This window comes from Ictalurus furcatus, chromosome 9 (genome assembly GCF_023375685.1).
Source record: "Ictalurus furcatus strain D&B chromosome 9, Billie_1.0, whole genome shotgun sequence".
Taxonomy (NCBI): domain Eukaryota; kingdom Metazoa; phylum Chordata; class Actinopteri; order Siluriformes; family Ictaluridae; genus Ictalurus; species Ictalurus furcatus.
In genome coordinates this window covers 10,983,301-11,011,070 of record NC_071263.1, presented here as the reverse complement: position 1 = coordinate 11,011,070, position 27,770 = coordinate 10,983,301, and the positions used below count along the sequence as shown (strand labels likewise).

Genomic DNA, 27,770 nt, shown 5'->3' with positions numbered 1-27,770 from the left:
TAACACCAGGATTCTTGAATAAGCAATAATAATAATAATAATAATAATAATAATAATAATAATAATAAAGGGGGGGGGATAAAAAGCCCACCATTTTCCAATGCAAGAAAGCTGAAACACCGGTAACCTATCTGAATAAAAAAAATATGTATAAAACACACTATTATCCAAGCACAAATGAATGGGCAACTGATAGATAAACTAGAAACCATGCTATGATTCACTTATTCTGTTTATACAAGATGCATTGAAAAAGTGGAAGAGAAAACGATTAACATGTTTCAGAAGAACAAAGTAGTTGCTGGAGAATGTGTCATACCTACGTCATCATAAGTCCCAGAGCTTCGGATTCAAGGTCAAGCAATCAATTAATAGCGCCTGAAACTCTTAGGAGTAAAGGAAATGGTCAATGCTCAGTGATGTAATTTATGGCTATTTACAGTTCAGAGCAGAAGGGTCGCATAAATGTACTTTGTGCCTCGGCTAACTGTTTGAGAAAGATGTTAGTGACACATCCAAAAAAAAAAAACCCCGAAAAAAACAGCCATGGTGTAAATCAATGGAAACGTTGCTATGATATGGATGAGGACAACTTCATAAAATCCAGATTGTGAAACATAAAAATCTTAAGTTAAGACCTTTATTTGTAATGGCCTGTGGGCATTTTCCAAATAGGTTTTTCACAGGCTTTGGTCTAGACCAGGGGTGGGCAATCTTATCCGGAAAAAGGGCCGGTGTGGGTGCAGGTTTTCATTCCAACCAAGCAGAAGCCACACCTGAATCTATTGAAAGCCAAGACCAACTGATTAAACAGGTGGAATCAGGTGTGCCTCCTGCTTGGTTGGAATGAAAAATTGCACCCACACCGGCCCTTTCTGGATAAGATTGCCTACCCCTGGTCTAGCCTCTACTTTTAGTGCAGAAAATTAAGTCAAGTCTTTGCGATGTTTGATATAGCCATATATAGGGAAGAGAAAAACATGCTGAACATGCTTCTCCAACAGATTTTGACATTAGCGCAATACAAGATAAATCTTCTGCTCTGCCCTTAATCAGAGCCATTTGTCTTCACCAGGGAGATCTTCATTTCCTGCCTCAGTTCAGCATCGCTTTTCTTTTCTCCTCCTGTCTAAATCAATCAGTGAATATGTGATACTACTTAACAGGGAGAATCAAACTTTAAATCCCACTCTTAAAGGGACAAATCTGAGAAATGCTACTTTGAACACTGAAAATATTCTTACAAAACAAAATTCAGTCTTATTTTGTCACAGCATCTTGAAGGCTGTGGATTTGCTCCACAGATCTGAGCCTGTGCATGCTCATCTGTCTCAGTCATTTCCTTCCTTGGTTTCTATTACGCTTTGGAGCCTGCAGGCACGAATGGGAGGCAGCTGCTCGTAAGTGCTGAAGCCCAGCTCACTGTGCTGCTGGGGTAGGCGGAAAAGCAGCAGGTGGCTCTTCAACACCTAGACAAGACCAGAACATGTATCAAAGAGACAAAGAGACATACACGCACATAGATCTGGCAAGATAAATCACAGCAGGGATGTACCTCATCTGTCAGGTAGTATGTCTTTCTCAGCAGACTCCGGCGAGTAGTCTCCACCTCCTACATCAAAAAAGCATGAGAAGACCAATGACCCTTACTGACATGCATGAAACACTAAAATGGCAAAACCTGCAAAGATGCAATCCATCAAAATCATCTACCAGTAAACATAAAAAGAAACTACTCGTCATAATAATATACTGAAGCTAAGTCTATGACGACTGGGATTCCTAGGTCATGTTGCCTTTCTGGGTCTTACAATACAGCTGTCAAGTTTTTAGGAACTGGCTAAAATGTGTTAGTAAATCTTCCAAGTGCGTTATTCACATCTGGATTTGCTTTGTCACAGAACATTCTTCACTGTTGACAACTCAGGGACCCACTCTTCAATCGTTTTCGTAAGGAGTGTTTTCAGCACCCCTAAGTACTAAAACTTGCTTCAGACATCAAGTGTAGGTCTCCATTTATCTCACACTGATAGCATTTTGGCACCGATCCAACCACTGTCAGGGAATATTTTATGGGTATTTGAGGCATACAAATTAGTAACAAGAAGGACTAGACTTATTGGCAAAGGAGGGAGCCCGCTTGACAGCGTTGGCATTAAGTTCAACTGTAACAACCTGTTTTAAATAAATTCATTGTTAGCATCAGATTATGTAGATCACCAAGTCCCAATGAATGAGTTGTTACTATAGAAATATAGCAGAGCGAATCCAAATTCATATTAACTTAAATTAACTGCCAGTTAATCAATAAATGAATCAACAGTAAATTAATCAACTGTCAGAAAATGAATCAACTTTCTGAAGGAAGCTTCTGTCTAGGGATGTCACGACACCAAAAATCTAGTAGTCGGTACCAATACCACCAAAAGTACACGATACTCGATACCAAAGTCGATACCACGGTATGTATAAAAATAAAACTTTAAAAATTAAATAAAAAGACTCTCCTGGAGGACATCCTCCTCTGGCTGATACTGGCAAAGAGAGCGAGAGTAGGAGAGAGAGGGAGCGAGAGGGAGAGAGAGGGAGAGGGATGGGAGAGAGGGAGGATATTTTAGTTATCAAACACTGACAATGAGCCTCCGGAGGTGCACTCCTAAATGCGTGCGCACGCGCACACACACACACACACGCACCTTGTACTCTGAATGCAAGCAGTAGTTTAAATTCACTGATATGGTGGCAGGCCAAAAAGATTTCATCAGCACACAATTCCTCAGCAGTAACCCTTAAAGTTTATGGGGGATAAACTTTGAAAATTTGTAAACTCTTTAAAATGTTCTATTTTTAGAATTTCCATCCATCCATCCATTTTCTATACCGCTTATCCTACAATGTCACGGGGAACCTGGAGCCTATCCCAGGGAGCATCGGGCACAAGGTGGGGTACACCCTGGACGGGGTGCCAATCCATCACAGGGCACCATCACATACACATTCACACACTACGGACACTTTGGACATGCAGCCTACCATGCATGTCTTTGGACTGGGGGAGGAAACCGGGGTACCCAGAGGAAACCCCCGCAGCACAGGGTTGAATCAAACCCCCAACTCTGGAGGTGTGAGGCAAACGTGCTAACCACTAAGCCACCATGCGCCCTATTTTTAGAATATATCTGTATAAATATGACCTAAAACATCATCAGATTTTCACACAAGTCCTAAAAGTAGACAAAGAGAACCCAATTAAACAAATGAGACAATAAATGCTATTCTTGGCCATTTATTTACTGAGAAAACTGATCCAATATTTCATAGCTGTAAGTGGCAAAAGTATGTGAACCTCTAGGATTAGCAGTTAATTTGAAGGTGAAATTAGACTCAGGTGTTTTCAATTAATGGGGTGATAATCAGGTGTGAGTGAGCTCCCTGTTGTATTTCAAGAACAGGGATCCATCAAAGCCTGATCTTCACAACACATGTTTGTGGAAATGTATCATGGCATGAAAAAAATGAGATTTCTGAGGACTTCAGAAAAAGAGTTGTTGATGCTCATCAGTCTTGAAAAGGTTACAAAACCATCTCTTAAGATATTGGACTCCACCAATCCACAGTCAGACAGATTGTGTACAAATGGAAGAAATTCAAGACCATTGTTACCCTCCCTAGGAGTGGTCGACCAACAAAGATCACATGTAATAGTCTGCGAGGTCACAAAGGAACCCAGGGTAACTTCTAAGCAACTTCTAAGGCTTCTCTCACATTGGCTAATGTTAATGTTCACAAGTCCACCATCAGGCCAACAATGAACAACAATGGTGTGTATGGCAGGGTTGCAAGAAGAAAGCCACTGCTCTCCAAAAAAAATATTGCTGCCCATCTGCAGTTTGATCATGTGGATGAAATATAAATTTTTGGTTTAAATAAGAAGTTATATGTTTAGAGAAAGGAAAACACTGCATTCCAGCATAAGAACTTTATTCCATCTGTAAAACATGGTGGTGGAATTATTACAGTTTAGACCCATTTTGCTGCATCTGGTCCAGGACGGCTTGCCATCATTGATAGAACAATGAATTCTGAAATATACCAGCAAATTCTACCAGAAAATGTCAGGACGTCTGTCCGTGACTTGAATCTCAAGAGAAAGTGGGTCATGTAGCATGACAATGACCCTGAGCACACAAGTTATTCTAGCAAATAATGGTTAAAGAAAAAATAAAGTTAATGCTTGGGAATGGCCAAGTCAAAGTCCTGACCTTAATCCAATAGAAATGTTGTGGAAGGACCTGAAGCAAGCAGTTCATCTGAGGAAACCCACCAACATCCCAGAGATGAAGCTGTTCTGTACTGAGGAATGGGCTAAAATTCCTCCAAGGCGATGTGCAGGACTGATCAACAGTTACCGGAAACGTTTAGTTGCAGTTATTGCTGCACAAGGGGGTCACACCAGATACTGACAGCAAAGGTTCACATACTTTTGCCACTCATATGTAATATTGAACCATTTTCCTCAATAAATAAATGACCAAATATAATATTTTTGTTTCATTTATTTAACCGGGTTCTCTTTATCTACTTTTTTTTAGATCATATTTCTGCAGAAATGTAGAAAATTCTAAAGGGTTCACAACCTTTCAAGCACCACTGAAAAGCACGTTTTTCTAGATTATGGATTTAGCAGAAAACCTAAGATGAATGTGTACACATAGGGGGAAAAAAATTGTTTAAAAGTTAATTTGGAATCCAAGCAAGCTACTCTTAATACTCTTACACTGTACCTGTGGCACAGCATCTTGGGAGAATATAAAGGCATTGAGGTGGGCAACAGCTACAGCGTACAGCACAGGGCACCAGTTCCTCCTCAGAGCTCTGGTCACCAAAGCTCGGAAATACAACCGCAGCAAAGGCTGCGAGTCTTCAGCAGGGGAAGTAAATTTCTCCAGAGCAATGGGCAGCTAAAAAGAGAAAACACAAAATCAGCCATAATTAGAATAATTTCATTTAACAGCTCACTTTAGTATGCTGTAAAACATGGTGCTGTTCCAACACATTAGGCCTACAAACTGGGAAGGGATTTTATAAGGTGACTATTAAGATAAAGCTTTATGACTGGATAGTCTTTAAATGCATACTAATGAGATGGAACTGTTCATTACTGCAACAGCTGAATCATATAGCAGAAGTGCCAACACTTCTAACAAAAATAATCCAAGCAGGCAGAGGGGAAAAAACTGAATTTTAGCACAGAAATGTAGCTCACATCGATGGAAGAGATGGCCTTTTTATTTCAGATGTGCACCAAGCAACAGTGGGAAAACAGTAGGGTAAACGTTTGGTGTGACTATGACTTGATAATAAACAACTATACCATTTTTTTAAAGACCAAAAAGACTGCAGTCCCACCTTCTTGCTTTCTATTGCCTCAGAATACAGAGGCTTGCAAATTCACAAACAAAGCAAAAGTAACTGTAAAGGCATGTCTTTCATGTCCCCATGTTCTTTCCCCTTCAGTGAAATGTCTTCTGGCAGGCAAATTTTATTTGTGTTTTGTTTGACAGCTGTTTTAACTGAAAAGGTGGAAAAGCGTAATTTTAAGGATGTCTCCCGTAATCAGCATGAAAATATAAATGTTACGGCGAGAACCATAAATGTTAGTTGAGGGAACAAACGCACTCAACTCCAATATTTACCAATTCTTTGGGTATGAGTCAAATAAAACAAAACAAAACAAAAAAAAACGCACTCTCAAGGGTATATTCTATTACTTTTTAATGGAAGTAGACTATAAACAAGACGTATAAACAAGCCATCGTACACCATCGTATACCATCGTACGCAATCGTACACCATCGTACGCCACCATACACTATCGCACACCATCATACACCATCAGACGCCATAGAAGTTGGCACCTCTGCATAGCAAATAATGTTATGTGCAATATTAAATTTTATGGAGCAGACAAAAATTTAATAATAAAATTAATATTGAGACAGGTTTGTCTATTCGATTTGGATGAAAATTCACATTTTCTATTTGGACTAAAAGCCACTGTTTTCGTCTGCAGTTTGGATTTCAGATTTATATATTTTAGTGAAAAATTCAAAATGCTAAGACAAAAAAAAACAATCTGCAAAAACATGGTTATACTAGAATGAGGTGGAATTGCAGGTATATGTATATAAAGATGGTATTTTTTTATTCAAAAAGATTTGTAGGTTAAACATTTGTTTCTATGATTATTAAACAACAGCACTTTGTTATAATCTGTACCACATGTATCTGTCAGGACTACCTCACTGCATTCCATCTCATTACATGAATGTTTATGGGGGTTTTCACACTGGCAGTGCACTGCGGTACCGAACCCGAGACAAACTCTAGGAGGTGGTTTAATTTCGGTTGCAATGGAACTGAGCCGCGATTCCTGTGAATGTGAACGCAACTCGTACTCGGGTTAGCACTAGTTCAAGATGTAAAGTAACCTGCGCGTGGGTTTTAGCCGATGATATCATTAGTTTCCACAGCACACGTGTACCGTGAGTGGCGGGGGGAACGTCATGGGCTACAGAAGTGGTCTACTGCTGAGCATAATATCTGCTGCACATAATAGCACCAATATAATTAAAAAAAACAAAATCCATGTGCGTTTGTGATGATGTAAGATGAACGCAAATGCACTGGAGTTCTGAAACCAGACCAACACTGCAGGGGAGCGCTGGGAACAATTGCACTTGAATTCGGATCGCAGCAAACGTGCTGAGTGTGAAAACCACCTATGAGTGACCACTGCCTTCTCACCTGCTCCAGCGAGACCCCAAGTGAGCGCAGAATTGAGACATGCTCGCCGAACACAGCCAATCTCATCGACACACTGTATCGCCTCTGCAGTGGCAACAGTATGAAGCAGCCAAAGAGTGAGTCACCAAAGGACACAGCCTCGTACTGAGCCAGCAGTGCGGAGTAGAGGTCATGGAAGGAGGCTAAGCCTGGAGGTGGTAAGCTCAGATCCAGAGCTTCTAAATGTCCAGGTCTCGTCAGCCCTCGCAGCAGAGCCCATGTCAGCTCCTTCACTGGTCTCTCCAGGAAGATATCACTAGAGCACAGGAAGATGCAGACCAGACGTGCCAGTTTGGCCACAGGTGGCACCAGCTGTAGTGCTCGCTCCCTAAAGCTCTCAAGCACAAGAAGCCACTGCAGGCAATGAGTGAGTGACTGCACAGAGCCGGCAGGCAGCGATTCGGCCCGTAGCCCACCGCCCTGAGACACTCCTATTCGCTCGTACAGGCTGACTAGAGGCAGAAAGGCCCAATCAGAAGGCAGCGAGGGGCCTGAGAGTTCAGGGAGGAGCTGAGAAGAAAGCCAGGGGTTACGACCAAGGTGTCGCTCACGGGAAGTGATCACAGCAGGCTCCAGGTAGGCAAGGTGGGTGAGGTAGCAGGCACGGATTGAGGGAAGCTGGGCAAGGGAATGACGGAGGAGGGGACCAGGGCTGGGTGAATGACTGGACATCTCCTGAAGCCGTAGCTCTGCCAGGGTCACTGCTTCTGGACCTCCACTCCCAGCCTCACTGCAGAATAGAGACTGAGTTACACTTAACATCTGTAGCTGTTATTAAAAAAAATTTTTAATGCACTTGTTTGAAAGCACTTATCTGGCTTGCTTCCTGGGAGGTAAGCACTTGTCAGATTGTCACAAAATGTCAGATATACTTCCATTTTAACCACTGATTCAATCCTTTTTATTTTTTATCTAAGATACAGTGGAGTCCAAAAGTCAGAGACCACAATGAAAATCTGTTTTTTGGGGTTCTTTTTTTTTATTTTACAATTGGAAATAAACAGAAGGTTTTAGAATTTTGAAATAATTAAAACAAAATGTACAACCCCTGGCAAAAATAATAGAATCACCACACTTAGAGGATGTTCATCCACCTTTTTTTACTTTGTAGCAAATAAACAAATCACAGATATGACACAAAACAACTTTTGGACACTTTTCTCATTCCATCGATAGAAAACAGGGTTGGTGATGAAGTCATTTTTCAGGATGATAATGTATCTTGCTACAGAGCGAAGAGTGTTAAAGCTTTTCTTCAGGAAAGGAAGATCAACTCGATGACATGGCCAGCAAATAGTCTAGATCTCAAGCCAACTGAAAGCTTATGGTGGAAATAAATTAAAAAATGATCCACGAGAAGGCTCCATCCTGCAACGCTGATCTATCAACTGTTATTCGAGAAAGTTGGAACCAGCATGACGGAGAATATAGTTTTTCATTAGTGAAGTCCATGCTTCAAACAATTCAGGCCAGAGGAGGAGCAACAAAGTACTAATTGTGATTTATTTTGTTGATGATTCCATAATTTTTTCCTCAACACCGAGTGATTCCATAATTTTTTTCTTCATCTGGAAAAAAATGCCATTCATTAAAATAATTATTAATTAGTTTGAGGTATGTTTCATAAAGCCAGAATGATCAGCTATTAAACAAAAATAGTTTTGTGTCATATCTGTGATTTGGTTATTTGCTACAAAGTAAAACAGCCAGGTGAAAATCCTCTAAACATGGTGATTCCATCATTTTTGCCAGGGGTTGTATAAACAATTTGAAATAAGTGCTGCTTAGAAGGTCTGCTACAATAAGTACAACGTGCTTCCCTCTTGTGAAGATAATGCGTAACTGCAGCATAAACTATGAGTACAACTGAAATTAACAAAAATGTCTAACAACAAACAAGGCATAATGGCTTGCACAAACAGCAGGTAAAATGCTTCTGATTAAAGAGGACAGCCCATAAACTTTGCTCAAATTTCTATATAGAATGATGCAAGAGATTTAAAAACAGGCAGGCTTTAGCATGAGTATATGGGAAAAAAAATGACTGCATCAGATATAATAAGTTCTTCACCATTTCTATGAGTGAATTTAGTAGGTGCTGGTAAAACACAATGAAGAACACCAACAAGTTGCTGCTAGATGAAGCTGAATGGGAAAATCTTACTAAAGTACATCTCACTAAACTGCTTACTTGATCCTCTCCAATTTCACAGGCACAAACAAGGCAAAGCAATACAACACACAATGAAATGCAAAATAAGTTCTCGGGTATTAAGAGCATTAAATTACTACTGTGAGGTGAATCTGATGAAAGTTGCAGCTAAATTCTGCAGATACCTAGCGATAGCTAGACTATATAATGTTGGTTATAATGGTGGTTTGGGATGTGCTGCTCTGACGATTGGCTACATAGAGTGAGGCACTGAATCACTAAAATAAATAAATAAATACATTTTTTAAAAACTCACGGAAAGAGGTCCTGATTGAAGATCATGGTAGATACAAGTTCATGTGCCAGATATTCACTTCCAGGCAACAGCCAAGAGAGCAGAGCCAAGGCAACTTGGTGAAACAGAGAAGCATGTTTCTTCACCTCTGGGTCAGCAGGAACCTAAAAATTTCAGTCACAAGAGAAAACAAACAAATATGCCATTAGTATGGACACGGTAGAAGATCACACATGCCCAAAACGTGCTTCTTCTGTACTTTGATTTCCAAACCACTTCACTCAAGTTAGTTAGATTGAGCAGAACAAGTAATTTTCTTAAGATGAACAATTAAAATGTCATTTAGAAAGCATGGAATCTTAAAAATTAATGTAACTAGCCAGGTTTTAAATTGGCCCTAAATGTGAATTTGCATTATGAGTGCTAAATGACTGGCTGGAGTGGATCAGTTTTGACCTTGTGAAGACATTTGGCTGAGGATTAGTAAGAGAAATGTGTGCCTGTGTAAGAGCTGCAGTACCAGTCTGTGAGCCAGCCTGAGTACCAGATAGAGAAAGTGGTGCTCGTGGCGTAAAATCCAGGCACTGGCATGAGACACCGAGGGCATCGCTCCAACACAAGACTGCAGGTAAACCAGCACGGAGTCCGAACGGATGAGAGAGCTGAACTACAAAGACAGGCATAGATCAACATCAGCTCAGGAAATTGAACGCTTTTCAAAGTGATATCACTACTTTGGGTACTTTTAAGACATCGCTTTACTATATACAATTCTCATATTCAAATCCTGGAATACATCTACTGTAATGTATCATTTTCCCTGCTATAAGTTTGCAAGTATACAACATATTCAGCCTCTGAAAGGAAAACCTACACTCTTGGTTAAGCCATGGTGGATGGTCATGATGATGTCCAGTAAATAGAAGAGAGCAGTACAGAGTGGAAGAGGAAATTCAGGTCCTAACAGGCTGGTAATCTTAACCCTGGAGCTACCCAAGCCTGGCAGACTGGGAACATCCTCCAGGTCTGAAGTGCTCAAACCAGGTTTACATATCACTGAGCTTGACCTGAAGAACCATTGATGCACAATTGTGATAAGAGCAATATAAATCAGCACAGGATTATTTCAGTTATATTTGTATAGTTATATGTGTAAATATAGGGCTGTCTCATATTCTCTCAAAGACTTGCTTCGACCAAACACATCAAAAGTCTTTGCATTTGAACTTTAAGGTGGAATAAAGACTCACCTGAGGCTGCCCATCATGTTGTGAAAGACCTGATTGGATATGAGAGGAAGGAGCACCTCCGTAGTCAGGGCCTCTAGTTCCTGAAGGCACTGCACTGGCTGGAACGAGCTCTGTCAAAGCACACGTCGCATTACATTACACGGTGAGCGAGCACATCACATCCTCTCAAAGTCATTCTGACAAATGTATCACAAAACATTATTAAGTTACAACAGATAACAGATTGCATAATTACATTGCTAAACAAGTGCATTATGAATGATCATAATGATGTTGCAAATTAGAAAACCTTGTAAATGGGGGGGCCAAGAACAATATTTCAGTTTTGAGATGGGATCTTGCCTTTCTCCTGAATGGCACATGCAGTAATTCTTCTCTCTGTTTTTTTGCCTACCTGCACACTGAACTGAGAGTAATACGCTCCCATGTAGATCAGGTAAGACGGCAGTAGGCTTAGGGTGCTTGACCTTTGACTTGGGTCATCAAGCTTTCTCACACAGCCTTTCAGGATGCCAGTCAGATTGGGCTGCAACCCAGACACATGACTCCATGTCACTGGGGGCGGGGGGAGACACTCGTCCCACTGAGAGCTATCACACAAATACCGTTGTCAGAAAAGGTATGTGTGTGTGAGTGTGTGTGCGTGTGTGTGTGTGTGTTACCTCAGCAGTCCACTTTGTAACTCCTGGTGGCAGCCGGCAGTGTGTGTGACCTGAGTGAGCAACACTAGCAGGGCCTTCACTCTCTGGAGCTCCAGGACCAGCAGAGCCTCAGAGGGAGCACAGGGCTTATGTGCAACCTGCAATGCCTTCACCAGCACTGGGTACATATCTCTGGAGAAAGAGTGAGACAGGGCAACATTGTAACACTTATTACATGTTTTCATTATGCAATCCTATCACAAATCTTGACATTGTGTACATGTAAAAATATCTGAAACAGTATTTGGTTGTGCAAGTCTGTACTGTACAATGACAATAATAGCTGACTTGACATGAGGGAGACATAGAGGCGAGAGATGCTGGATGATCAGCTGTGTGTAGCATTTAGATATTTAAAACTGATAAGAGTGATCAGTATGACACTCGAACCCATATTAATATCCTCGTATTAGCAATGCAATGTTTTGGGGAAGCACCTCCAGCAGTATTTGCAGTTAGAATACAATAATAATAGTAATAATAATAATAATAATAATAATAATAATAATAATAATAATAATGAGCATGCATGTATTTAGATATTCACTGTATTTTCCTTATTTAAATGTTAAATAAATGTTCAGAATCTATACAACAATGTAATGCAATAACATTTTCAGTAGAACTGTATTTAAAGTCCTTTCTACAGAAAGACTACAGCAACTGTTTTCCATGAAGATGTCATTAAGACAGTTTGTCCACAGCGCTGTTGAATTCTCCAATCTGATTGGTCAGAATGTGTTGTTTCATTTTCTTTAATAGCATGGGCCTGACTAATTCAAATAATTGGTTCATATTAATGTGCTTGCTTTAATATGTAACTATTTCTATAGTCACAACTAAATCACATTTATATGCAAGTTTTCTGCGAAGAACAACTGATTATAGCGGTTATAATGTAAGTGATAACAGAAACTAACTTGTCTCACGGACCATCCACAACATTACATGTAACTACAACTGGTGAGAAATTATTAAAAGAGGAATAAATCTCTTTGTGAAGTGCTGTGTAGGAAAATAATCAACATCAGGGCAGCATCACAGCACCCATCTGAATTGGATTAGTTTCCGATACACAGTAACAGCACATCCCAATATGATTTGTTCCTTAATTGGGGTCATTATTAACAAAGCTACAGAGCAGTCTCTCTCACTTGTACAGGTTACAGGCCTGCCCGTAGCTTGCAGCCACAGCCCAGAGCCTCAGAGCCTCTGTGCTACAGCATATATTCTCCCCAGACTCCAGCAGAAGCTCTGAAGGTTCCACTGACAAGAACCGAGACAGACGCTCCTTTCCACCTAGATTGCTGAGCTGGGACACAAAAATGAATTAGAACATGCTAATCGGCACCCAGAATGTGTGCTTGTAATAGAATTATTTTAGTTATGATATAGTGTCCAGCAGTGCAAGCATGCTGAGTCAGTTACCACTCACTATTCTGGCACAGGCGTGCCTGCCGGCGCTTGCTAACACACGAAGGAGCTTCATTGCCGTGGAAACAGGCAACCCATATAAAGAAAGCGGGGCTGGTGAGGTCAGTGGGGTCCATGAGCAAGGCAAGAAATCTGACATCAAGGTCTCAATTAGCCGGGGGCAATCAAGGATCTAAAAGTTGCAAACAACATAAGCATGGGCTCATATAGAGGACTGCAATGACTTTTAATTTAGAGGTCACAGACCAAAACTGAGGAATGATAACAGACAGAGAAGTAGGATTGAGATTGGAAAATTGGAATTATTGCAACTATTGCAGAACGCCGTAGTGTACAACAGAATCTTTTTTTGTGACTTCCTTTTTATTAAGTTTTTTTGTTTTTTGAGTAACAACACGAATTGAGGCATATACATATAATTAGATGTGTTAAATAGATGGTTACTTCACATTTCTAAATAAAGAATTTTCAGGACTTGGTTAAGGTTCACCTGTGTGGCCGCAGAGGTTGAGTGACGAGCAATTCGGATCAGAACCCCCAGAATATCAAGAACTGTCTGGGGTGAAGGTCGCACCACCTCAAGAATGTACCGCAGCCGCTGCAGAAGCTGCATCTTCAACAAACCCTGAGATCAGGAAATACATATAATAATATAGACAACACTGATACGATAATATGCTTGATAAACTGATCGATAGTAACATAGTAAGTTGTAAAATTGTATCCAGTGGAACAACCACTGTAGTGTCTCGTGGGAAATGTGACTGAAGAAAATGTGGGGCTGAATTTATTTATAGTGTTTTCACACTCAAAATATGGGCCATTATCGGCATATCTTTAAGGGTAATTATGGACTATGATACATGCATTCACATTTGCCAAGAAAGTCTTGCTATACAGGATGTGACGTATAACAAATCCCACGTATGATGGAAATTCGCACGTCAAACGTGTGATTCATTCATAAATGCCTGCATGGTCACAAAAAAATTATTCCATGCACGAATAGTCAGGAACTTCATTTCTGAATAGGTCTGATTTTTGGACATTTGTCCTGTTCTTTGTCTTGGTTATTTTAAGCTTTTCCTTCTATTGTTGCTTCACTGTGCTGCTGGTCTAAATCCCTCAGCTTAAAAGGTGTTGCATCAAGATGTCGTCCCCTTTCCTCTTTCAGCCTTCTACCAGAGTCTTCTCACCTTCAGAACATCCTGTTGAGCGACATCATAATCTAATTTTCTCTCTTCCTTCCCTTTCTCTGTTTCCTTTGTAGACTCATTCAGACCTTCATCATCTTCATCCTCCTCCTTGTGAATCTGGGGCACCAAGGGGAAAGCTGCCATCCCTAGCAGCCAGGGAAACATGTTGTCCAGATTCTTCTAAACAACACAAACACAGTCCAAGATTTTACTATTTTTCCTCCCCCTTTATACACAACATGTTCTCTTTGTTTAAAAATTAAAAAAAAATTAAAAGGTAAGAACGCAGTACAAACAGCAAAATATCCTTTTGGATTGAACCTGTAATACCAAAAAGTTGTTCCCTCGTTTCTAATTGAAACCGTTTTTGGTATTTGCCCCTCACCTCATCTTCAGCGGAAACTAGCAACGCTCGGAGGGCACGCACAGCCGCAGACATTACACCCTCCACGCTGTCATCCAGAGAGAACCGTAACAGAAAGAGGAGCCCAGCATCAAGCAAGGAGGCCAGCACATTGCCTTTTAGGCATGATGAGTACTCGCCAGCACGGGCCTGGGAAAACACAGACACACTGAACATCAAAAAAATAATTATAGTCCAAAAACTTTCAAGTGTAACCACGTGCAGCCTGGTAACAAAAATTAGTCGAGGAATTTGCTTTAAATTGGCCCCCAACATATGTCCAAAATAACAAATGATAATAAGTCTTTATTGGTCACATATACATATGCACAGTGAAATTCTTTTCTTTGCAAACCCAAGCATGTCAGGAACCTGGGGGTCAGAGCACAGGGTCAGCCATGATACAGAGCCCCTGGAGCAGAGAGGGTTAAGGGCCTTGCTCAAGGGCCCAACAGTGGCAGCTTGGCAACACTGGGGCTTGAACCCCCGACCTTCTGATCAGTAACCCAGAGACTTAACGGCCAAGCCACCACTGACCCAGCCACCACTGCCCAAAATGAAAGTGCATCAACTAGTAGTTCCTGTTTTAGTAGTTAATGGTGCTGTCTTGTGCTGTTTGCATACGTTTGCATGTGCACTTTATGTAGAAATGTGTAGGTCCTATTTAGTTCTGTGTAGTCTCTTGTAGGCCTATGTTGTTTTATGTAGCACCATGGTCCTGGAGGATCGTAGATTGTTTCAGTGTGTACTGTACTATCTGTATACGGTTTAAATGACAACAAAGCCACTTGACTTGACTAGTATTACAATTCAGGGCCACAATAGGTTCAGCATATAATACCATAAATTTGAAAATGATACCGGGCAAAGAACATACAACAAAGTTTTGTGTGGAAAAAAAAATCCTTTATTCTATAACTTTGTATAACAACACTACTATACCAATCGAATCTATTTTTAAAAAGTTCATTTTTGTTACTTTCACCCCTCATAATTATAAAGAACACTTAGCATTCCATAGTCTTGTTTAGCTAATTAAGCTATGCCACTAACTATGTGCTTCCTCAACACTGCTTTCACCATCATCACAATCACCAGAAGCTGATTTGTAATTCAAGTACATTTTCTTTTCTTTTCATGTACTTTCTCCACACCACCTTTAAACTTTTTCTCCAACAGTTTCTTGTCTCCATGTGTCCACAAACCCAGAACTCGTGGACTGAACTGGTAGGATCTCATGGGATGGACATGGAACAGCGCACTAGAAACCCTCCAGTTTGCCACTCAATGCAACCTTTAAAAGACTCAACTGACTTACGAAGCATCTTGACTTTCTTCAGGGTCAGAACAGCACATTTTGGACTGCAGTATGAAGTCAATATGACATATGATAGAATCTCAGGCACTCCAGTGCTTTTTTCTGTGCAGTGAAAAGAAAATTTTGGTCTGTGCTACATTTTGCTCTGATTTGTAGCCGTACTCTGAAACAGCTGGAGGCAATTTAAAAAGTCAACTGAACTGACTTTATTGATTTACCTTTGACAGGATGTGGGCCAAAGTGTTCAGAGCCAGGCTCCTCTGCTGGGTCACCTGACTGCGAGAGAGGAGAAAAAGTTCCTGCAGCGAGTAGCCTGCCAACTAGACCCCAGAAAGAGGGAAAAACAAGAGGAGGCTTGTTATCCAATTAGACAATAGTCAATATGCATAAACATGTGAACATGAAGACTAATCTAACATTATGACATGAAATGAACTTAACAGAACTGAATGGACAAATACAAGAGTCTGGTAACTGACCTCCGGTTCCTCCCCATGATGATGTAGGCCGAGATGAGTAGGTAAGTCTTCTGTGGGGGGCAGAAGGATGCCAGAAAAGTCGAATCGTGCCTGCATGGCCTGGCAATTCAATACATACGAAAATCAGCCTTTGCACCAGCTAAATATAACATACAACATTTTTTGTTTTTGTTCTTGCAACATCCACAATATTAAACAGAATGCCCTAAAGACTCTTGTTTTATCTTTTCTCAAATTATTAATTTTACCTGTTTGGTGCCCTGCTTCCTAGGGGCAGGCAAATCCCTCATCCATTCCAGTTTCTCTGGTTCCAGTTTGCCCATGTGTAGCCACTCTTTCTCAGGCTTGATTGGTAGCTGTTCCACTGATTAAACATTTCATTTCATTCAAATCAGAATGGTGTTCTATCATTTGTGCTTGAAACACTTTATGCTGATTAATATAAACTTTAACATTAAATCTATGCAACAGAACATACAAACTAAAATAGGTCCATGTTCAAATATCCATCCATCCCTTTTCCATATTGCTTATCTTACACAGGGTCGCAGGGGAGCCTGGAACCTATCCCAGGGGACTCAGGGCACAAGGCACACGACACCCCTGGATGGGGTGCCAACCCATCGCAGGGCACAGTTGCACACACTTCACACATTACGGACAATTTGGAAAATCAGCCTACAACGTATGTCTCTGGACTGTGGGAGGAAACCGGATTTAAACCCCCAACCCTGGAGCTTGCTAACCACTAAGGCACCATGCTAAAATATACTGTGAATAAATACATTTAGTTTTTGCAGTCTCTTCATCACCATAGTAATGTGTGAAAAATGAAACTGATTTGAATTTCATTGAAAATGAAAGAGACTTCAACATCTTGCTTTGATCAAGGGTCCATCCATCCATCTTCTATACCGCTTATCCTTCCTTCAGGGTCACAGGGAAACCTGGAGCCTATCCCAGGGAGCGTTGGACACCAGGCGGGGTACACCCTGGACAGGGTGCCAATCCATCGCAGGGCACACTCACATACACATTCACACTACGGACACTTTGGACATGCCAATCAGCCTACCATGCATGTCTTTGGACTGGGGTAGGAAACCAGAGGAAACCCCCAAAACATGCAAACTCCACACACACAGGGCCCCAGTGGGAATCGAACCCCCGACCCTGGAGGTCGGCGGCAAACGTGCTAATCACTAAGCCACCATGCACCCTTGAGCAAGGGTTCCAACTGTAAAACACTGACTGAATAAAAATGACACAAATACAATATTATAGGTGATATAAATAATATATCATATATAATGAATAATAATTAATAGAATGCAGGAAAAAAAACAAAGCAGATTAAACTTATGTCCACTTCATACATATTGAGGCTCGTGTTTTGCGACCCCTTCATTATCTCCATCCCCTGAAGACAAATTAGGGCTTGCTCTGGCTTGCTTTGCACTAATCAGGCTAATAGAAATCAATGATTCTGCTCTGGCAGGCAAATCTTGCAGCTCAGCCGAACGCTCTCTGCCAAATGCACATTAGTGCACACGTACAGTTATCTTCCTGCTAGGACAAGGGAAATAAGAGTTGGCAATCAGCCTGATCAAATCGAACCCCCCTGAAATCCAATGGAACTGAGAGAGGAACATGAAAGTAATGCAGTACAGTGTCATAAACATCTGCTCCAACTGCTATGTGAAGCTACAGGAATAAGGCTCAATACACCTACTGTCTACTACTTCACAAAACCTGAGGCAAGATGGAAATATCTATAAAAAGGATTTTACACTTACAAATAAAATAGAAAAACAGAAATTCCCTGTGGTAATACTTGGTAATATACTGTCTTTTATGGTTAGGCCTTTAGCACTTGCAAGCCACTGAACCATTCTTGGTTCATTCATGTTGATGGAAACACCTTACAAACATTTCTGAATCATTCCCACCCAGAAGCATGTGCTACTCAAAGTATTAATCCAGACGCAGCTTCATTCAAAGCATTATGCTGTAATAAATTGAATCACAGTGAGGCAGATCCACAGCTTTTCTGAAATTCATCTGAGGCTATTGATTTTTCCCCTCATCATCACTTACCCAGTTGTCCTCATATGACTCCTAAGAACTTGAAAGCCTCTCAGTCCATTTCACTCGCGGCGCTATAAGTCAAGCTTGGATGGCAGGCCCTCTCCTCTCTTTATGAATCTTTTTATGGCTTCCTGTTGCACTTCTGGGTGTCTGTGGCACATTCAGCACTATGTCTGAAATGAGTTCCAGGTTTTCTTGTCTCCCCTGAACTCAGCTTGTGCTTTTTTTTTACACCCCCAACCCCAAAAAAAAGCAATGCGAAACAAAACTCTTTCTCACGGTCGACCAATTGTATCCAAAACAAATTTATGATGAGCAGTAAAATCCCATGTAACATTTAAACCAGTGGTGTCAAGAATTATGGCCCACAATAAAGGTTCTACTCAAGTCCACCAATCTAAAATTGTAATAAACTGTAACTGAATTGAAAGATTCGAAGACCTAGACTTTCTTATTCCACTAGGGAGCAAAACAGAGCGAAAAGGGGACACTCTGAAATTCATGTAACTATTTTAAAGATTCTACTTTCCACTCAAGTTTCACTCGTGTCGCAATATAATTTGTGATGAAAATTATTGCATTAAATTATAATAGAATGCAAAACAGAAGTACTGTATTTTCACCTGTGCTCTCAGACTTTTGGACCCCACTGTATGTTCAATCAGTTTGTGCATTCAGAACGTACTTTTCAGATAAATGCTAATAAATTAACACATTTAAGGAGTTGCGGATGTATTATTAGTCTGCTAAATGAATTTATTTTGGCCCATCCAAATCGACACTGGACTTAGTGTACCGTTATCTAAAAGGAGTTTGACACCCCTGGTGTAAACCTTGACAATTTAGCTTAGGTCAGGTGTGTCCAGTCTTATCTGCAAAGGGCTGGTGTGGCTTCAGGTTTTCATTCCATCCAATCAAGATCCGCCTCTGATTCCACCTGTTTAATCAGATTATCCTGGCCTTCAATAAACTATCAAGCTCCTGCTGGGGGGTAACAAAAACCTGCAGCCACCCTGGCCCTTTGCAGGCAAGTTTGGACACTCTAGGTTTAGGTTGTTTTTCTAAGTAAACAAAAAAATGTTAGTAGTAACCTAGAAAAAAAACATTGTTCTCATAAATATTACAAGCCTAGTAACAATTCGGCATTTAGGAATGAAAACAGTACTCACCAGTAATTGGATGATGGTTAGTAGGTTCAGTTTCATCCTCTTCATCAGTATCCATTGTAAACTCCTGAGAGTCTGGTACTGAGTCTGAGTAGTGAGGTGCTAGAGCTTTGCTCTCAGGTAAAGACTGGTCAGGATAAACTGATTTCTCAATAGAAGAGGACATGGAACATGAGGCATTCTGAGCTTTCCGTGACCTTACAAAATCCACCAGTCTGGGATCTGGAAAAAAAATAAAAACATTTTAACAGGCACTCAATAAGACTCATTTACAGTGCAATGAGGAAAAATATCTCTCAGAGAAGATTAAGTTAATAAATATAAAAATAATGGAAAGTAAATTTCACCTAGCTGGGCCAACAACAATTTCTGCTCCTCCAAAATCTCACTCTGAGACATTCCTTGCAGCCTGGCTTCGTTCTCCTGATGGATCTTTAGTGTCTCCTCAGCTTTGTCTGGACCAAGGCCCTGACCTGACACCAGTAAGGGACCATCAGCGGTGCCTGAGTGAGACACACACACACGTTCAATTACAATTTAGATATTTATTAATAGGGCCTGGTCTTGGTATTTTATATTCTCCTGTATGTTTTGGGACCGTGACATGCCAAGCACATGAACTAGTACCAAACAATACTGACTGATAATCACATCCTGTGGCCTCAGGCCTTCTGTTAAATAGTATATTTTTAAATAACAAATGTATGTTCTTCTTGAAGAGGTAGGTCTTTAGTTGTCAATTGAAGGCAGAAAGTGATTCAGGTGTTCGTACATCTAGGGGAAATTCACAACAGAGAAGAGCCTTCCTTGAAGCATGCATTCCTTGTACCCTGAGAGACGGTAGGTCCCACCGAGCCATACTAGAGAATCGTGGTGCGGAGCGGGATGTGATAAGTGCCTTAAAGTAGGTGAACGCTTTTCCATTTGTGGCTTTGTAGGCAAGCATCAGTGTTTTAAATTTGATGTGGGCAGCTACAGGAAGCCAGTGGAAGGGGTGTAGCAATGGGGTGGTGTGAAAGACATTAGGGAGGTTGAAAACAAGTAAAGCTGTATTCTGGACTGTGGTTGGATAGCAAGGAGAAGTAGATCTGCCCGGAGCGAGTTTCAGGTGTCCAGTATCGAAATGACAAGGGACGGAACAAGCACCTGAATGGCCTCTGTGGATAGAAATGGATGAATCCTCCTGATATTGTAAAGGAGAAATTGGCAGGAGCCAATGTCAGTTTAGCAATGTAAGGTAAGAAGGACACTTAATTGTCAATGGTTACCCCAAGGTTGCAGGGAATGACAGATTTTTCCAGGGATATAATGCAAGATAATGACATGAGGACATCAATTTCAACTGATGAGCTGCTAGCCACGATGAGATGTCTGCCAGACATGCTGAGATCCATGCAGAGACATGAGTCTCTGAGGGAGAAAAGAAGAGGATAAGTTTAGTGTCATCAGAATACAGTGGTATGAAAACCCATGTGAAGATTTGACCTCACCAACAGGATGGGTATCGAGGGAGAACAGAAGATGAGCAAGTACTCTGCCTTGTGGGACACCAGTGGAGAGTCTGCATGGAGCAGATGTGGATCCCCTCCATGTCACCGGATATGACCATCCATCCAGGCAGAAAGCAAACCACTGCCATGCTGTTTCATGTATTCCAAGACTCATGAGGAAGGACAAAATTTTCTTGTGGTTGACTGTGTCAAACGCTGCTGAAAGGTTGAGGAGGATGAGGACTGATCTAGCGGCATAAAGCTTCTGAATAATGGTCAAGAGGGCATTTACTGTGGAGTGTGCCACTTTGATGCCAGACTGGTTAGAATCTTCTAAGACTGGATTATGTTAACCTTGTAGGACCTGGAGAAAGCACACACCTCTTCCAGTCTTCCTAGAGCAGCACACCTCTAAGTAATACTCATAGAGTGGCATGCCGTGGTAGGTGCATTTGGAGCACACCTACAGGTCATTAGGGAAATACTTATATATGGAGACTTGTTTCTATCTTGCAGTCCTTAAAGAAAAGGTAGTATTTTGGGAATTGGGCAATGTACTAGAACCAGCCTATGGACTGCACACCATTAATGGGGAAGCTTCCACCTAGGAGCATGAAAAACCAATGTTCTAGGGGATCTTGCATTCAGGACTGTTTCCTGGACTGCCGAGTAGCATTCATCGGTTGGTAATTTGAACAGAAGGGCCAAACCCACAGACACAGCCAACCTGGCAGAAGGTGCTAAAATTGCTCTGTCCATTTTGGACAGAAGACCTGCTCAGAAAGGAAGCTGCCATGCTGTTCCATCAATCAGCGAAAGCAGTAGTGATACCAAAGTCTTGCCAGTCATCTCAGGGTCCCCAAGCAGGACTCAGTGGCCCAGTTGCTAAATTTTGAGCAATGTGGTAAGAAATAGTGGACGGCATAGAAAAGTGTATAGCAAATGGTGAGGCTAGCGGTGGGCCTATGCATCCTGTCCCAGAGCACTGTTGTACAGCCACGGCATATGGGTTGTCCTCAGTGAGGCTAACCATGGATAGACCACAACTATCAAGACTGGCTGAGATTATGTGCTCAACCTTGTGTCACGCTGATGGCTGGTACAGCTTAAAATCACAACCTAGTCTGAGTGAACCAAAACACGACAATGCCTTACTTGAGTCCTTTGTTCACTCATCATGTTTTTCTGGGTCACAATGTTTTTCGCCCTTGCTTTGTTTTTATCTTATCTAACTTTGGGAATTATCTATATTGTCTCTTATAAAAGTCAGCTGTGTCCAACTCATATTTAGACTATAGAGCGCCCAGGCTGTCTTTGTGCACACAATAGACCATTTATTTGATTGTACGCTGGCTCTTGGTCTCCAGATTATTTAGTCATCTAACTTCTGGTGAAATTGCAGTATTTTGATGGTCAGCCAGAAGGATCGGCAGTGGTAGCTCAGTGGTTAAGTTGGACTCATTGGACTACTGATCGGAAGGTCGTGAGTTCAAGTCCCAGTTACCCAGTTACCCCCAGTAACTCCCAGTAGCCCCCGCTACCCTCAACTGGTTAAGAAATGTAAGTCACTCTGGATAAGGGTGTCTGCCAAATGCCGTAAAATGTAAAAATGTAACTTTACAACAGAGGGAATGAAGGAAATCTGGAGGTTTATGTACCTTCCTTCTGAAGCTAATGGAAAGCTTCATACCCATCAGCAGTGCTCTATGATTGCACTAGCTTGTACTGTGTACTGATTTGTGTATTGCATACAAATTAGTACACTGTATACTTGTAAAGTATACAAAAATGCACTCAACAAGGAAGAAGAGATGATAAGATCACCAGCTTTAGAGGACAGCATATCTGTAGCTCCAATAACAGTCAGAAGGTGCAAAGCAAACAGCTTCATTATAGTGTGGTCCAACACATGTAGGAGGCGAGAAGAAGAAGGGGAAAGATGGCTGTATGCCACCAATAATTTGACAACCATGCATAACTATTTATTCAGGTGATTTTCACATTGTCTCTGGAGGTTAGGAGGAGTGAAACAGAAACCAGTAGATATCAGTCGACACAAGACCATTGACCATCTCCATGGCTGATAATCAGCTTGATGTGTGGTGGTCCTTATATTTAAAAAAAAATAATAATAAAAGCATCACAATAATAGTTTCCTTTTCTTTTAATTGAAATTAATTAATTACTTTAAAATAATTTATATCAATAATTCGGCCCCAATACTTTCAGAAAGAAAAAGAAACACACCAACCTTGGGCAGGATTAGATTCAGAGGCCTGCGTGTTGCTGACCTTTGACTCATTCTTCTTTTCACCTCCTGTTTTAGCCTTCTGTGCAGCAATATGACGTGCAAAAATACTTTTCCGACCTCCAAGTGATGTTCCCTGTCCGGATGCAAAAAAAAAAAAAAACCCATCTCAAACTGTGCCCTAATGTCTTAAAATACTTCAACCACTTTTTGTAAGAACAATAAAAAGATCATGTGTGCTACAATTTCAGTTAGAAACAAAGTGCACTTTTATATATATGTGTGTATATATATATATATATATATATACATATATATATATATATATATATATATATATATATATATATACATATATATATACATATATATATATATATATATATATATATACATATATATATGTGTGTGTGTGTGTATATATATATATATATATATATATATATATATATATATATATATATATATATATATTATATATAGATAGATAGATAGATAGATAGATATAAAATATCTGTTTGTGGAAATCATACCTGCTTGTTGCCTGTAGAGCGATGCAGGACTTTGGGGAAAGCTGTGCTTGTGAAGGCTGGGAGTAACACTGGTACAGCACTAGTGTCTCTCTCCTACAGTCCATGCAGTGTTTAATGTAATCAGACATGTATACTGAAAAAACACAAATCTAGCAAACTAATAGGTATATAACTTACAACAATCCTTGAGAGGACAGCACTGATGTGGGTGTCATGTCTTTCCAACAGCTCCTCTGGATCTTCATTCTCAAAACGCACACGCTCTTTTTTGGAACATGATTTCTTGGGTGGCGCAGGGGTCAACATAGGCAGCTCATCAGGAAGATCTGCAGATCAAATAACATTTCTATCAGTCAATAATGCACTGCATGGTAGATAAGGCTGGCATGAACTAAATGCCTGGTTACATTTACTGGTCCATAATTACATGTATTACTTTATATCTATTAAAGAATATTTGACCAAAATTGTACAAGTGATTTAGCTTAATAACTAACAAGCCAATATGGTGCTTTTTAACAAAGGATTAACCAGATGTCTTTTGCCCGACTTTTTATTATATGTCATGGGATACCTACTACATGCTAAGGTGCACAAGTCTTGTTAGACGGCGTTTTAACCCTAAAATAAACCTTGGCAGGAAATCACATTCAAAATACTCTGTAGCATCAGAGGACAGGGCTCTTCAACAAGCAGCCTGCAACAGTATTTCAGCCAGCCAGACTGATGCTGATGAGAACAAGACCTTTTTTTCAATTACATAACCCTAATACCAATAAAAAATACAAAACTCTGAACATTCAACTTATAAATTGCATTACTTATCGAAAGGTGATATCTCCATCACTTACATAGCTGATAAAAGACTTTTGTCCCAAATTTCCTGTTTCTGTGGAATAATGTTGCTAAATACAGTGCACTCCAGAATTATTGGCACCCTTCATGAAAATGAGCAAAAAATACAAAAAAGAATAACACATTCAATAAGTGATATTTTGATGATGTTTGGTGAAGTTCAGGTGCCGCATTTTGTTAGATGCTCACAGGAAGCGTTTCTTTCCTGAAACGCCTCCAAAGAGCTTGCTTTTATGCAAGTGAAATTTAACAAAAGATTTTGAAATCTGAGAATCAGCTGCACTTCAAACTTTGGGTTCCTTCACAATCTTCCCCACTGTCTGGGGGACAGCAAAGGTATGGGTCCAACTCCCAGGAAATGTCCAATTGTTTCAGATATCTGAAACTTTATATTATGACCAGGTTGTGAGTAATGGTATTTTTAACTGCTTCTGTATTTATTATATCGATTACTTAATTTGTGCAGACCAAAACCCATCTGTCAAATCTTTGGTATTTCCCATGGTAAAGGATGACAATTGGATTTCACAAGGTACAACCTCAGGGAAACAGGATATGGTTAAAGGTAACATTCCTTAGGGCTGTCACTTATTTTGGTACACATATTTCTTGAGAGAAATGATTAGTATTTAAAAAGTAGTGATTTTTACCTGCTGCCTTTCAGATCAAAGATGGCCTACCTGCCAGTGAGTTTTAATAGCCTTGTCATAAGTCATCACTTTATGTAGTTCTATGTATAGAGGGCCTGTATATGACTGTCTTGTCTGTTGCACCAGGTGAGAGACACATAGTAAAAGGTACAAAAGTAAAGCTACCACCCCAGCAACAAGGACAGGTACAGCTTACTACCCTCTCTTCTGAGACTGTGCTAATCAGTATAACACACTCAGAAGAAAGGTTTAGTAGCTGGTTCACTCAAAAGGACGCACCTGCTATCGTCACAACATCTCTTGGATTCACATGAGACTCATCACTGCCTGCCGAAGCATTGTCCCCTCTGCGCTTATCTGCCCTGCGTGTCACACTGGCCGCTGGCGTGCTCCCAGAGGCTAAAAAGCGCTCCTGCTCCTGGAGCAAGTCCGACTCCGAGTCTGTGGGCTTGGGACGCCGTAACATCCCGAAACCTGTGAAGAAAAAACGATTTGTGTATCACACTACAGCTGAAACCCAAATGTTCTGTACTCGCTACGTCAAACTTTAAAAGATCTCCTATACCAGCAATTCTCAAATCTTTTAAAAATAAAAGATTTAAAAAATAATAACAACGTCATTGAAAATAAGATTACTCTACTATATTGTTTTGTTTGCATAGTGTTTTCAACAATAGACTTAGTATAAATAAATAAACATTTTAACAGAAATCTGGATGCTGAATAAGATCACTAATGACCAAGCCAGAAGAGACAGTGGTAGGAAAAGCTCCACGAGATGACATGAGGGAAAAACCTTCAGAAGAACCAATTTCAGAAGGTAACCCATGCTCATCTGGAGGACACCAGAGCTTTAAATCATTACTCTTCTACAACTGTATATTATTATTATTATATGACCCTTGGATGAAATGTAAATCACAGACAGAGTCTGGTCCTATAGAAGTGCAACAGGGAGGAATTATGAATGCGACATGCTTCACAACTCACACGAGTGCAAAGACGGTCAGAATAACTCAATGCGACCTCATTTCCTGCATAACAAACAAAAGCTACTCTGTGATCCACACCTGTCACTTTCAGCTCTTCAGCCTCTGCCTCTGAAGATGTCTCTAAAGGCTAGAACCTCTACCTTATTACTGCAGCTGCGGAGACAAAACAAGGTACATAGTAATACAAACACACACAGGGCGAAGTTCATAAATAATCATTCAATGAAATGCGTTATGTCTGAAATACGCCAACAGAAAAAGATGTTTACTTTCTGCACTCTTCTTTACAACAAATACAAAGCAGTCAACTTGCTAAGAGCCCACATGCAAGCATGTTCAAGCCACTTCCGGCTTGTCTACGTATAGTTACATTTCAAAATAAAAGTCTGCCTCCACACTATAACCATATGCTTTAATAAACATATAATTCCTTTAAAAACCAATTGAGTCTTAATGGTAAATACTTTCATACGTTGTATCTTTCCTAGTATACGATCAATAAATTGTTAAATATTAACAATTGTTCAAACTATTGTTGTGATGGACTGGCATCCCATTCAGGGTGTATTCACGCCCAGTGTTCCCGGGATAGGTCCCAGATTAATCACCGAAACCCTGACCTAGATAAAGCAATTACTGAAGATGAATGAATGTTAAAACTCTTTATCGCTGATTCATTTATGGCATATTATGTTTTGCAAGCATAAATAATTAGCTACCAAATGTTACCTTAATTACTGGATTAGGGATGGGATGAGGGATGGGGGATGGGGGTGAACTGGTGTATATGCATATGCATTTATGTATTTTTTCTTGATGACTGTGGCATCCACCTTAATTTTAGAAATAGTATATACTTTTATTTTTTGTAACTTCAATCATGTCTAACATAGGAGATATAATTATTTCTAATTATTATTATTATATCAGACAATATATCACTAATAATATGTATCATTATAATATTATTAACAATAATTAGACATAATATTAGTATTATATAACTTTGAGGTTTTTTTATATCTGGGAAATGGTAAAAACTTTCAGGGCCATTTGAATTTTTTTTATATTCTTTTGATTTTTAATTATAATGACTATTATATTTGAGCACACGTTCTCCTCACACCTCCAGGGTTCGGGGTTCGATTCCCGCTATGGCCCTGTGTGTACGAGTTTGCATGTTATCCCCGTGCTCCGGGGGTTTCCTCCGGGTACTCCGGTTTCCTCCCCCTAGTCCAAAGACATGCATGGTAGGCTGATTGGAATGTCCAAAGTGTCCGTAATGTATGAATGGGTGTGTGAATGTTTATGTGAGTGTGTCCTGTGATGGATTGGCACCCTGTCCGGGGTATACCACACCTTGTGCCTGATCCTCCCTGAGATAGGCTTTAGGTTCCCCATATAGAAAATGGATGGATGGATGGACGGACTATTATATTTTTTAAATATAATGTTACTCAGGTTTCCTCCCTTAGTTCAATGACATGTGTTGTAGACTGATTGGCATCTCTAAATTGTTCATGGTGTGTGAGGGATTGTACCTTGCAATGGGTCCAGGGTGTCTGCCCGCTTTGTGCCTCGGGTCCCCTGTGATAGGCTCCAAGCTCTCTCTGTAGGATAAGTGGTAGGCTACAGAAAATGGATGGATGGATGGATGGACTATCTGTGAGACAA

At 40.4% G+C, this 27,770-nt stretch overlaps 1 protein-coding gene across 1 annotated transcript; it reads right to left on the bottom strand.

Moving 5' to 3' along the window:
- Positions 1 to 26,599, bottom strand: rpap1 (RNA polymerase II associated protein 1). Its single transcript, XM_053633234.1, has 26 exons — positions 26,366 to 26,599; positions 26,175 to 26,249; positions 25,384 to 25,578; positions 23,777 to 23,925; positions 23,600 to 23,692; positions 23,070 to 23,202; positions 19,676 to 19,831; positions 19,332 to 19,550; positions 16,323 to 16,438; positions 16,075 to 16,173; positions 15,814 to 15,915; positions 14,260 to 14,427; positions 13,875 to 14,054; positions 13,169 to 13,303; positions 12,680 to 12,850; positions 12,399 to 12,556; positions 11,206 to 11,376; positions 10,938 to 11,133; positions 10,544 to 10,653; positions 10,168 to 10,360; positions 9,814 to 9,960; positions 9,315 to 9,457; positions 6,808 to 7,576; positions 4,785 to 4,961; positions 1,556 to 1,612; positions 1 to 1,469 (listed from the first exon to the last, which is right to left on the bottom strand). The coding sequence occupies exons 3-26, from the start codon at positions 25,568 to 25,570 to the stop codon at positions 1,332 to 1,334; spliced, it is 4,167 nt and encodes a 1,388-aa protein (XP_053489209.1). The 5' UTR covers positions 25,571 to 25,578; positions 26,175 to 26,249; positions 26,366 to 26,599; the 3' UTR covers positions 1 to 1,331.
- Positions 26,600 to 27,770: the final 1,171 nt, after the last annotated feature.

What these genes read in the sequence shown, in the direction of transcription:
- rpap1 (XM_053633234.1), bottom strand. Translation starts at nt 25,570, where the DNA reads ATGTTACGGCGTCCCAAGCCCACAGACTCGGAGTCGGACTTGCTCCAG. An exon ending in TAACCATCATCCAATTACTG is followed by an intron (nt 16,439 to 19,331) that starts GTGAGTACTGTT and finishes ATGTTTAATCAG; the next exon opens with TGGAACAGCTACCAATCAAG. An exon ending in CAGGCCTGTAACCTGTACAA is followed by an intron (nt 11,377 to 12,398) that starts GTGAGAGAGACT and finishes CTCTTTCTCCAG; the next exon opens with AGATATGTACCCAGTGCTGG.